The following is a 13998-nucleotide window of genomic DNA, read 5'->3' on the forward strand; positions in this document are numbered from 1 at the left end:
GGATCTGACTGTTGTGATCCATAGGGTTTTCATTGGCTGGTTTTTAGATGTTGATTGCCAGGCCTTTCTTCCTAGTCTGTTTTAGCATGGAAGCGCTGCTGAAACCTGTTTGGCATCATAGCAACACACAAGCCTCCACTGACAGATGGGTAATGGCTGTGTTTGAGGTGTATGGCCAGGAATTGAACCCAGGTCTCCCACAGGCAAGGCAAGAAGTCTATCTATCACTGAGCTACCACTGTCCAACAATTATTAGATGGGAACATTACCCAGTGCTATGACTCCAGAACAGTAAAGATAAAGAAGGTAACATTAAAATGGAGGTGGTTAGGAGGAGCAAGGAGGGGAAGGAGAAAGGAGGCAGAGGGTACGACACCATGTGCCACTGATGAGAAAGTTAGGTTCAAATAAAGGAGAATAAATTAAAATCCAGTAAAATTCAAACAAATACACCACTTGGACTCATAATAGTGGAGTATTTTACTTGTCACTATGAACCCTATGCTCTATTCACCTGGAGCATTTGTTCCCAGGGAGGAAAAAGTATTTTTTCACATCTCTTCTCCTTTCTCTTATACCCTCTGCCAAAATTCTCCTTCTTACTCTAGGAAAATTGGACGGCTATTTCAATTCACAGTTTGCATGTCGCGCCTCTGAAGCTCTCAATGATCTGTCTCCACGGATTAACTCCTCCTTCTTCTGTGCTCCCACAGCACTTTTATTGAGAGCTCCCATTTGGCACTTATCACATTGTAACCTGGTTCTTTCCAACAATGATTTATTGAGCTCCTGCTCCGCTCTGTGCCAGGCATCATGCTAGGCACTGGGGGCAGAGATAAATTAGATGCAGACCCTGCCCTCAAGGAGCTCACAGTCTAGAAAGGGAGTCAGAGATGTAAACAAATAAATCATACCATTATGATAAGTGTGGCAATAAAAAGTATATATAAGGCACAGATTTAGCACAGAAAAGGTGATTAGATTGATCTAGGAATAGGAGGATCAGGAATGACTTGCAGATAAGATGATGATAATTATGTCACTGTCTGTTTTATTCCATTGTGAGCTCTTTAAGGACAGGGGTTGTGTCTCACTCATCTTAGCATCATCATCATCTAACATAGTACCTAGCACACAATGGATGGTCAAGATCTATTAGTGGAATATTAATTGAAAGGGTAGGAAGCTGGTTCTTTTGAAAGGGCAAAGTATCTAGAAGTTCAGTTTCTTTATATTCCAGACAAATTTTTTTCTTGGCTTTATTTTGTTCGATGTGTTCCTTTACCTCTATATGTATTCACATGTTTGAAATGAATAATCAAGTTTTTTTTTTTTTTTTGGTCATGTTGACTGCGAAATGACCATTCTATATGAGACACCATTTCTTTTGCTTCATTCTCTCTTTCACCTCCAGGGTCTCTTAATCTAATTAGCCTAAGAGAAAACAAAAATATCTTTCTCTAATCAACCAGCATAAGAAAATGGTTAGGAATCAAAGAAACTAATAGAATTTTGTAGATTTTTTTAAAAAATACTTTTTTCTTATTTATGGAAACATGTATTTTGCAAACATTAACACTGATTTTAAATAACTTACTACAAAGTTAAAGTAAAAAGCATGAGTGTGTTTGGCATTAGGCCAGTTTATATCTAACATGTTATTACGGAATAGGTGATGCTGAATTCTATTAAGTGTCTTTTAAGCCATGAAACTTGATAGATTTCCACGAAGTTGAATGTAAAGGGCATAAAAAGTACTTTTGTTCAAATAGACATGTTTTGTGTTAAAAAAAAATGAAATCATAAACAGATTTCAAAATGTTATACTGCTGACTCTGTATTTTTAAAATGCTTGCCTGTGATCTTCAGGATAAGCAATTTCAAAACAACAGTTGGGGATCTTCGAAGATCCGGAATGAACCCAAACTGAATGTGATAAGGACACATTAGAGAATTTCATTTCCATATTTCCCTTTTAGGTATGACATATAAAATAGAAATATTTAATTTAAAGGGCATAAAATTCATATCGTCACCATGAATAGAGAACTCGGTTTACAGATGTCTACAAATGAAGAAATCTGTTAGCTGATTATGTAGCAACTTGACTCTGGTTCTCAACATTTCCTAAGCTTATGTTCCTTTACACCATATGCTACAGGGAACAGTAAAGACATCTGAATTCAAATATTTTGAAGAAATGTGTATTTAGCAACTGAATACATGCTAAAAGAAATAATTTACAGCAGCAGTTTCATTACATTTTTCTCTCCAGTTTTCTGGTTCCCATCTGAAATGCAATGATAAATACAGATATGGAACACATTTACTACCTGGTAAAAAACATGCTCAGTGAATGGGCATATACCTTCTGCCCTTAAATAGCACATAAACCACCTTGTCACCTGTGGGGGAAAATCTTGTGTTTTAGGATGGTGTTGAACACACTGAAATGGAATACCTATAAAAAGTTGTATTTTACACTGTTCTTCCCCTTCTTTTCAAAATTATTTACATCTCTTTTGCCTAATGTGTAGGTAGCAAAAATTGAACTACTAAACACATACCACTGAAAATCACTAAATAATACATAAAAAGAAGCTTTAAGTGTGCATTTACATGCGTTTACATTTTACATATGATTTCAACTGGGCCATGATTTCTCTGCTGTGATGCACCTTTTGCCTGTCTTGAGACTGCTGTCATACTCTGCTTAAGATCACATGAGTCCCTGAACACAATTTCATCTCTGATGATACATGCATATGCCAGAGTCTATTAAAACTAAATTAAATGGGACATTAGTTTTTGTGCAGACTGCCCCTCTCCATACTCATTGGCAGATTATGACTGTAATGAGTTATTTACTTGCAAGTTATAGCTTTATTTTTATTTGAAACTTGGTTTATAAATACATGCCAGTAGATTTGTTTGCGTGTCTTTTAATCAAAATCTTGACTTTCCATTGGTATTTCATAATGCTAAACAAAATGCATTCAGGTATGGGAGAGCATTCCTGCAGTTATCATGTAATCTATATGCCAGAAAACCCTTTTTGGGGGGACTAATAAGAACTCAGATACTTCTGTTATTGCCAAGAAATTTGTTTCGGCTGCAAGTTTAAAATTAAATGCAACACTGTATTTTAGTCCAGTTAAGATACTTTATGGATACAAGAATGACCTATTTGGAGCACTCTTTGTTGTTTGATTTATATTTCAAATACTTTTTTCTGTAAAGGAGTGTGTCCTTCAAATAACGTAACAATGCAGCTTCCACTTCAGGAGGTGCTTCTAAAAGCAACACTGTATCAGCCAATGGTGCCCCAAATTGAATGTAGACTATTTTTACGCTTTTTCATTTGAAAGAAGGATCAACGAATTGTTTATTCAAAAGAATCATTAAAACTGAAACATGAGCTTCTACCTGTGAAATATTTCAGCTAATGAGGAATTAAAAAAAAAAAAAAAATCACTGTAGTCTGAGGTGAGAAATTAATGCTGAGTTAATTAGAATCCGAAGACAGCTAGGGTTAGAATTTCAATGCTGCTTCATTAATTAGCAATAAGATTTTTTTTTTTTTTTTTGTGCATGATGAAGGACCTACAGAGGGATCCCTGGAAAGGTGAGCACAGTGCAAAAGCAGCAGTACTGTAATGCAGAAGGTCTTATCCATCTGGAAGTCAATGATTATCACTGAATCACCAGAGAACAGTAAGGCAGGCAAGCCCGTAATTAATAGTACTTTACAACAATGTCTAAGTTGTTGCAGAGGATGAAGAGTTTTACATTGCTGAAGTGTGGACTGCGTCTGGGACAATAGTTTATATAAAAGTCACTCCTGTTGACATAAAAAAGAATTCTGTGTTCTTTAGACAGATAGTTGTCTTACGGTGAGATAAGTGACAGTTCAGAAATGACTGATACAGATGTAAACAGAACTGGAAAAAATTGCCTTCATGATGTTTGTTTTAATATTATAGATGTTCTCTCTCTTTTCTTAAGTGATACAGATGTAATTCCCAAGGGAATCAAGAAAGAGAGTTTTTTATGCCTCAAACATCACGCAGGGCTTCAAGTACAGAATGAAGAGATTTTCTGTTAACACTATATTAAGACAACGCTTTTTAGTTTCATGAAATATGCAGTTCTTTTACTACTCGTTAATCCACTAGAAGCAATAAAATGCATTTAACAAATCAATTAGTTTTTTCCCTTTTTTTTCTGGTTAAAGGATTTTTGTTGTTTTTATGAAAACAGTACGCAGGTTAAAGTTAATTTAGATAATACTTAAAGAAGGGAAGGCATGAAAAACTTTCATTTGTTTAATTTCCTCAGAAAAATAAAGAATAATTTATATTTAGGTTTTAGGAAATAACTGTTATGGATGCAATTTGTTTTCTAAGACAATATCAGCTATCCCTCTTACAGAACTGAAAACAAAATTACAAAAAAAAGCAGCACACAATTGGAATTTTTAAGACAAAAACTATATAGCACAATATTTGTAAGACAAAAACCTACTCTAGCTTAGAAAAGAACTAATTTTTACTGCATATTTGTCATGGTACATTTAAATTATAGCTTTAATAAAATACATCTTTAGATCAAAGCTGAAAGAAGACATCAGTAGTAGATCAGTGTATTCCATTGTTCTTCTGGATGATGGATGGTTTATGTTTTTTATATTTCCACAGACCATTTCATTCAGTATCATTTTACTCCTCCAGTACATACAAACAAGAGTGCTGGTAGACAAAAAGTATCCTTGAATCCAACCACATTTTGGAATATTCATCAGCTTAGTAAATCCATGCAGTTTATTTTAAACTTTTAGTTCAATCAAATGGCTTTGCTGATGCAGTTTTTCTTTAGATGGCAATATGGCAAATGACATTTTTATTTCTCAGGCAAAGAAGAAAGCGAAGCCTGTACCATGAAATCTCGTAGGAAACATTAAGTCTGCTAGAGTGAATATCTGCATTCACCTGTGACCTCTATTAGGTGTTGGTATTAGGAAGAAAGCCTGTTAGGAGAATTACTCATGGACTTAACTTATAATTGGTGGAACTCAGTTGAATTTCCCACCATTGTAAACATCCACATAATGCCATGAAAAAAGTTCATGTATATTGCATTTTTTTCCAGTTATTGTCTAAGCAAGTTTCTACTTGTTTGAGGTTTCTAGAGGTAATGCAGCTCAGACACTCCTGGGTGCCCTCTCAAATTCGTGGGTCCTCCTGTTTCTACCTTTCTTATTTTCCTGTAAGTGCTTCCATTTATTACTGTTCCCTTGGGTATGTCCAGGTCTTTGCCGACGTTGTTTTCGGTCCCTTTTCCAAACTTGTTCACAGAACTCATCCATTGTGTTCAGGTTTGGGTGGTTGATAAGCTGCATGAAGTCTCTATACCAGACCTTCTGGCTAGGTGTCATGCTGTTGGAAATCTCTTTGGTCTTAGAGCCATCTCCATCGTCGTCTTTATGAAGAAGTTCTTCCAAGTGCTCTGTGTCAATGACTTCCAAGGTCACTTTAAGAAGAGCTTGCATGAATCCATGTTCCACAGCATGACAGAGATAATTGCCTGAATCTTTCCGCTGTAGGCTGCGTAATAGAAGGCCTTGTTCTGTCCTGATGATATGATCATCTGCTCTGATCTGGGGGGAGAAAGGCAATAAAGAGTGTATTTATTTATATATATAGATATATACATACATATATGTACATATGGGTCAGAATCGACTGGACGACAATGGGTTTTGCTTTTTTATATTTAAAAGAAGTATAAGTTCTGAGATACTGTGTCAGTAGAAATTTAGGCTTTGTATTGAATATAACATATAAATATCATATATATTTTCAACAGTAAATAACATTTCTAATTTAAGAGACATAACAGCATTTTCCCTTCAGGAAAAAAAAAGGGTTATAATCTCTGTTAATTATTTTTAAGCAGCATATAAAATATTGGTTGTACTACTATTTTAATACAATTTTCTTAATAAAATTATATTTGAAGATATGCGAGATAAATGGAGGAAGAAACAAAGATATAATTTATTTTATAAATCTGAAAACCAGGTTTCCGAGTCAATTCTGATTCATGATGACTCTATGTGTGTCAGAGTAGAACTGTGCTCCATGGAGTTTTCAATGGCCAATTTTTTGTATGTAAATTGCCAGGCCTTGTTTCTGAGGGGCCTCTGGATGGACTTGAACCTCCAATCTTTTGGTTAGCAGCTGAATGTGTTAACTGTCTTTACTACCCGGGGATTCCATAAATACAAAAGTAGGGATATAAATATGAGAGAAAAAGGTAATATTAATTATTGATATTGGAAAATACTATATGATTCTTAAAAATGGGGTATTAGAGTGACTTATAACAAGAAAATTGAAAAATGAAATAAAAAAGCAGCAGTTGAGCAAGCAGAAGAAATTATTTATTCAATTTCCTAGGTCTTGTACATACTCTTGAATATATTCAGTACACCTACTCCTCACTTATTGACTATCTCATTCAACATTTCACATTTACAACAATAGTAAAAAATCTACTATCTGAATATTTTGAACATTAATGATAAACATCTGGCAGTAATGAATTCTGAGGTGTGAGGTGAGAGTCACATTGGCTGTGATGGTTAAGGTTATGTGTCAGCTTGGCTGGGCCATGAGTCTCAGTGGTTTGGCAGTTATGTAATGATGTAATTTGGCAGTTATGTAATGATACAGTCATCTCCATCTTGTGATCTGATGTGGTTCTCCTCCATTTTTGCATAAAGCCTATTTTCACCTAATGATCTGGTCTTTGGAATCTAACCATATCAGTAAGTGAGGAGTTGGTGTATGTTCAATCTCACTTTTATTTTGAATAAAATTTACAACAAAGATCCCTGAAAGCCCAAGCAGGTTATGTATAAAATGAACCTTATTATTCATATGATATGATTACATAGTTTAAAGGCTCTGTTCAAAATGTCAAAAAGATTATTGGAGGATTTTTACTTTTATATTCAGAGTATTTTCATATATTTGCACATAACACATTTTACAAATCAACTAAATAGCCTGGTTACCATTATCTAATGTTTTTTAAGGCTTTAAGGGAGTCTTTACATTTCAGAGTACTCACTGAGGTTTTCTGTACACAACTCTCTAATTTACAGAGGAAGATACGGATCCCTGAGGAGTAAGATCTGCCTGACATTATATCTCTAGTTCATGTCAGAGTTGAGATTGGGACCTCAGATCCTTCATCTTAAATCTTCTACTACACCCTACCTACCTCCTCTAATTGAGGAGGAAGTTAATGGAGAAAGGAAAGCATGCTTAGACAGCAGAATTAAATGGATAAAAGTTGAAATTAGGTGGAGTTTTTTATTTTTTTATGTGTAGAAATATACAGATAATGTGATTGCTTTTGCAGATAACCACAGGAAGAAATTTTAAAAACTCTTAAATATATGCCAGGATAGTTGTAAACTCCTTCAGGGCAGAAGCTCTTATCACTCCCCTTTGTTCATCTCTTAGCACTAAGCCTGTCATATAATGAGCCTTCAATGAATACCTGTTTAATGAATGAGCTATGGATGGGTTAAGAAAAAGGTAAAGGTTTCCAGTACTTTTTATCCCCTTTAATGTCAAACATGCTTGAGTCACTTAACAGTATATTAGCTAAAATAATCCCATCAGTTTCATTCCTGTACCTCTTCTTTTCGCTCTTCATTTCGCCTCTGGAATTGCCAGTAGACCAGAGCCTGCTGTGACTTTGGACTGCACTCCAGGAACGTGCTACTATTTTCTACTCCATAGATGATTCTTTCTTCAAGGCTGTGGCCATGGTGATTATCTATCCGGTGAAGAGGAAATGGAATGGGAAATATTAAAGAAGCAATCTCAGCTTTCCAAAGTATTTATTTGGAAATTTATGACACAAGTTTATTCCCAATTTGAAAGACTTTTACAAATTGATTGAGGATGGCAGAAATGTCAAGGATGTAAGGTTTCAGAACCCAAATGCCGACCTAAATAGACTAATCATTTTGGTATGGGTTGTATAAAGCATATGCAGTGATTTGTCTACCAGAAAATAGCATTACATTAAGAAAATCAGTCATGTGTGGAGTATAACTCTACACCTTTATATGCCATAATAATATTCTACATGAAATTATTTTCACTGCAAAATTCCATGCTCTGAGTAATGGGGTGAGCAGAAAGTTATTGTACCAGGGTAGTGGAAACAAGGATCTGTTTCTGAGAAATTATTTTACTTTTCTGTGTTTGTTTTTCATCTGTATAATTAAATTCATCGACCAATAATATTTACCTAGTGTTCTGCAGAAGGTAGAGTTCAGGAAGTTGAAATTCCCCACCAATAACCCATAAATAATCTACAACTTTGTTCTGAAGATCAACTGGTGTGAAATGTTTAGGATGGCTCAGAAGAAAGATACATAGCTATAATGCAATGTGGTTTCAATTGTCCTTTTTTTAAAAATGACACATCTTTTATTATTTTCAAGAATTAAGCAAGAATATATAATAAAATACAGCAATAAGAAAATCTGTTTCCTGATTAAATTTCTATTATTTTACCCTTTATGTAACCTCCTTCTATGCGGTAAATGAAACACAGTTGAGATCAAACGTATGACATAGGGAGTCTAGGTAAAACTCATTTAGAGAGAAAAAAAAAAGAGAACTCCTTATAATCTTGTATAATCCTGTTTCCACTATGACATCCTGTACAATCTGGAACTCATTAAATTAATTTAGGAAATAATAAATATATTTTCACATGCATAGGAAGCTGACAGTGTAGACAGATGAAAAATTTTTGCTCTCTACTCTAAACTCAGCCAGACTTTTAATTAAAAAAGGCTTTCCCTCCTTTTTGGCATGACTTGAACAGTTTTACTCTTGCCATAATCAACTGAGTACTTTTGTCTGTCATAGCTGATATAATTTGCTCTCACTAGGGTAAAAGCTTTCCAAAACGCTGCTCCATCCAATCCCTGTTACCACCCATGTCTACTCTCTCCTACTCTCACCCTGACGATAATCGACCTTCTGCCTCTATTTTCTATCACCAGAGGTGCCAACCTCAATGCCTTTTTCTCTATTGCCCTAGATGTGACATTCTTCTAACATTTGGAAGTTATTTGCCCATTGTTACTTAAAAGATGAAGCCCCTGGATATAAGAAAATCTAAGAAATGAATAAATGGAAAAAAAAAAAAACAGTATTTAATTGATTCCAAGATACTATGTCTATATTGAAAACAACAGTTTTGTTTTTCTCTGGAATTTTTAGTGTAGCTTATAATCAATGGTATTTTTGAATAAATACAATGTTTCTATACTAGTTTTCAAGACTTTTGCTTCCCTGGATATAGCTGAATCGAATCGCTATATACAAACAGGGATTGGAATATATCCAATGATTCAGAAAAAAAAAAAGCTACCATAATTAGAATGTCTTGTCACAGAGGCCGAGACACACACAATGAACCCATTTTTCTCTGCTGATTGTTTTGCAGTTTAAAATTTTTGGCCAACAAATCCATATTTTTAGCAATTGAACTTACATTCAATCTCTCTATATATGAATTAATCATAAGATACACAGAATACTAGTAAAAAACCACTGGATTTAGAAACAAATGACATGTGATCTACCAGGAACTTCTCATTCACCAGGCATGCCCCCAGGCCTACTTTTTCATGCACAAGTTTATGATAATAATTGACTTGTTGCTTGCCTAGGGTTGCTGTAAAGTTTCAAAGGTATAAAGTACAAGGACATATCGGTCTATGTGACCATAGCAACTGATGGTATAAGCAAGTTACTTCCCTCAAACATAGAACTATGTTTAACTTACTTGATACATTAGTTGTTACATAGCAAAGAACAATGTAACTTTTATAATAGGAAGGCAGAGACTTTTAATATAAACATAACATCAATTGCCTCATATGTATGCAAAAGCTGGACAACGAATAAAGAAGACCAAAGAAGAATTGAGACATTTGAATTATGATGTTTGTGAAGAACGCTGAATACACCATGGAGCGTCAAAAGAACAAACAAATCTGTCTTGGAAGAAGTATAACCACAGTGCTCCATGGAAGTGAGGATGGTGAGATTTGGTCTCACGTACTTTGGATATGTTAACAGGAGGAACCAGTCCTTAGAGAATGACATCATGCTTGGTAGAGTAGAGTGTCAGAGAAAAAGAGGAAGACCCTCAAAGAGATGGGTTAACACAACGGCTACAAAAATGGGCTCAAACATAGCAACGATTGTGAGGATGAAGCAAGACCTGGAAGTGTTTCCTTCTGTTGTACATATGACTCAGGACTGACTTGACAGCACCTAACGACACCATCTGTTTTTCCATTGAGTTGTCTTCTTCCTAATTAACTTAATCATCTGGTTGATTCATAGAGATAGCTTTCTGTTAACTTTTCTTATGTTTTTGGGAAATCTGTTCAGTTTTTGCTTTCTCTTCAAGATCTTCTCTGGTGGTGGCAATATTTTTCCAATGTACCCCCCCTCAAAAAATAAAAGATAAAATTGATTGTTGTAATAGTAAACAGAAAGAGAAATTGTAAATATTCTTATATTTAAAAATATTTCATTTTATGTACTAGTGAACTATAATATAATCTAAGATATTTGATTTAACAAAGAATTTATACCAAGTTGCTCTTAGATGAATATAGCACTATTTCATGGTCTTCTTTAAGAAACACCATGACATTCAGATACTTTTTCACCTGGAAAAGAACTGCAACTGCGAATTTGGCTCACTGGTCTTGGTGCTTTTGTTAGTTTGCTTGGATAACTACTCTTGCCAATATCTTGAGGCTTCATTCTCTTTTAAACTGTCCATCTCTTTCAATCCTTTGTTCAAAAAGAAAAAAGAAAAGAAAGAAAGAGAAACATCTAGCTAGTAGCCACTGAACCTGCTATATTAACTTCCCAACTGTGGTGAGCTGGCAGGTGTACTATCCCACTTCTTTTGAGGTTCTCCTATTTTATTTTGTTAAGTTTCGCTGCAACCAACAGTAATCACAACAAGTAAATGTGCACTGAATACATTTGTTTCTGCTAAGTCCTCTGCAGCGGAACTTTTCCACCATCAGAAACTTTCACTTTAGGATCAAAACTTTCATTTAGAGTGGACTTAGTCCGTCCCCGTATATTTGAGTGCTGAGACGTAATTGTAAACATTTTTCTGTTAGTTTTTCTACACCTGCCACCTTATAAGCACATACCCAATAAATATTTCAGAAGAATGTTGAGAAGGCACTCACTAAATACCCATTCCCTCTCCTGATCTTCTACCCTACTTATCTGCATACATTTTGTACATACTGAAAGCATTAGACACCCAATAACATTGTCTCATCTCTCTCTATATATATATTTAAAAATTTGCAAACATGAAGAATTTTTTGATTGTGGTCTTCTGACTTTATTAGACTCTTCAATTATCTCTGGGGATATTAAAAAACCTGTTGCCATTGAGTCAATTCCGACTCATAGCAACAGAGTAGAACCGCCTATTAAACATATCGTTAATTTGAATGTTTATTAAAGCAAGGACTCTGCATAGCAATGGCAGCACAGAATAGCTGTACTCTAAGTACGTCTTAGAGAGTGTAATATTGAACTCCTAGTTACTCAATTTAAGTCAAAAACTCAACCGAGAAAAGCAGCGTTGATTAAAGATTCCCTGAATGATGTGTAACCTTGCAGATTAAGAGTAAAGATAATCTAAAATCTCTCTCTGGATTAAACTAGTTGATCTGAGAATTGCTTACATGGAACACATCATGTTAACCCACCAGATAATTATTTTCATTGGATTGTGTTTGGTACAGTGCTCCCACCCTATCCTGAGGGAACCTATGAGAAATACTCTATGAAGTTGCTCACTGTGATATGATGGTTTTTTATATTGTTGTGATAGCTCAAATTGTTAATCCAATTCTTAAAAATCCTTTATTGAGAACCATATTAAAACATGTTGTAAACTCCTTTCAAATATCGACCCTCCTTTACCACTTTTTTTTTTTTTACCACTACCATCAAAGAAAGCATTTCTTCTACGCTTTATAAAATCTCTTTTAATATATCTTTTCTGACCATATATTACAATTTCTCTTCCCATATTGTGTATTCCATTAATCCCGGCACAAAGTCTATCATTAACCCTTAGCAAATGTTTGCTGAATGGCAAATATAGGTAACTGTTTAGATTGAATTTGAAAATTGAAATGCCATATATCTTCAAAATGCTGAAGACAAGGAGTTAGCACAATTTCATAAAAGAAACAGTAGCAGCTAATCAAAAAGGGGCACATGATTTGTAGCCCTGATAATGACAGAACATTAAACTGTTGGTGAAGGCAAAATTTTACATTTTCTAAAAATGTTAAGTTTAAAAATGTTATAAAATTTGATTTGAGATGTGGTGGGAGCAGGTGCTACTCAAAAATCCAAAATTCCAGACACATAGTATAGAATAATGAGAAGAAAATAGATTTGAGAAAATAAAAAAGAAAGAAAATAGATGTGAATATATCCTCATATCTCCAGGGAGGCCTGTACGTCTAAAGGATGTCCAGGGCAATGAGTAACCTTGTAGGCTTCCAGAAAGAAAACAATCTCACTTTAATGCATTTTAAAAAACATTTCACACTCAGAGAGCAACTGTGTTGAATACAAACTTTTGTCATGAAAATTACCAGTAGACAAGAAAAGGATAGTTGTTAAATTGACGTAATGAATTCTCTTGAGTTCAACAATCTGGATTGTTAGAACAAAACAGTTGAGAGAAACAAAACATTAAAATGATTTTAAAAGCACTACTGTGTTTGGATAACACAATGTTACAATATGCTGCAGCTTCTAATGACAAGAAATCATGTTTTGAGGAAGCAATCTTCAATTAATCATTTCCTTTTCTACTGGGATAATTTATGGAAATGAATTGAGGCTAATAAACCAGAAAGAATGGGAGGAAAGAAAGAAGTTAAATAAATTGCTTCCTTTTGTAACAACAAAAAGTCATGATATCCATCATTTGGCCAGAAATTTCATGTTGCTAAAGGCCTTATTTAGCATTTGATTCTCTTCCAATGTGGCAGAAACAGAAGGCATCACATTTCAGTTTCCCATTTATTTCACTCCCCATTTTAACCCCATAAATGTCTCTCAAGATTTAAATGCTAGTAATGTAGCCATCCTAGGAAATGTGATGTCACGTGGAAAGGCAGAGATGGGTACGGTACCAACCCGTTGCCGTCGAGTCAATTCCAACTCATAGCGTCTGTAGTGGACCATATATTCATTCAACTCTCTGTTATACTTTCGTTGTTATCCCTTTTTAGGTTAATTAAAAGTTGATTTTTGTAGATGAAAATATAAAAGTAAAACTTAGTTTTTGAGAGGGGGCAAACAGATGCAAACTATTTTAAAGATTTAAGTTATTAATGAATATACTTAGTTGTTGAAATACCTAAAGAGAAATCTAATTCCAGTTGTTTTTATCAAATTGTAATTTTAATATTTTTCTCAATAATTTTCAGTATCAAAGATCAAGCAATGCAGGAAGGGAAATACTGCTCACCAATTATTGGTGACATATAAAACTGTATATATGCACTAGGGTACTTAAATATCAACATCGATATTTAAGTTTTCCTTACTTGATTGTAAATGATTTTCTCAAAGACACAACAGTGTTTTTATCTATAGAAAACTCCGGGATTTGACTTTAGGGGATAACGGATGAATCAGTATCTCTTAGAAAGACATATTTAATTTTTTTTTTAATGAAAGATAATTAATTGCCTTGTACTTAATATTCATGTATATTTTTGGATCCTGACTATTAAGATAGCTAACACCAGATTTAAAAATCACATATATTGTAGTGTGCCTAAAACAGATTCTACAATATATACTAAGCTGTATAACAAGG

General features: G+C 34.4%; 1 protein-coding gene across 1 annotated transcript in view; it reads right to left on the reverse strand.

Moving 5' to 3' along the window:
- Window positions 1-2011: 2011 nt before the first annotated feature.
- SEMA3A (semaphorin 3A) overlaps window positions 2012-13998 on the reverse strand; it is a 234642-nt gene continuing 222655 nt past the window's right edge. The window contains exons 16-17 of the mRNA XM_003407174.4: window positions 7709-7851; window positions 2012-5656 (exon numbers count right to left, since the gene is read on the reverse strand). Coding sequence (XP_003407222.1) covers window positions 5201-5656; window positions 7709-7851 — 599 coding nt within the window. The 3' untranslated portion in view covers window positions 2012-5200. The remainder of the gene's footprint in view (window positions 5657-7708; window positions 7852-13998) is intronic.

Source organism: Loxodonta africana, chromosome 8, assembly GCF_030014295.1.
Source record: "Loxodonta africana isolate mLoxAfr1 chromosome 8, mLoxAfr1.hap2, whole genome shotgun sequence".
Classification (NCBI taxonomy): domain Eukaryota; kingdom Metazoa; phylum Chordata; class Mammalia; order Proboscidea; family Elephantidae; genus Loxodonta; species Loxodonta africana.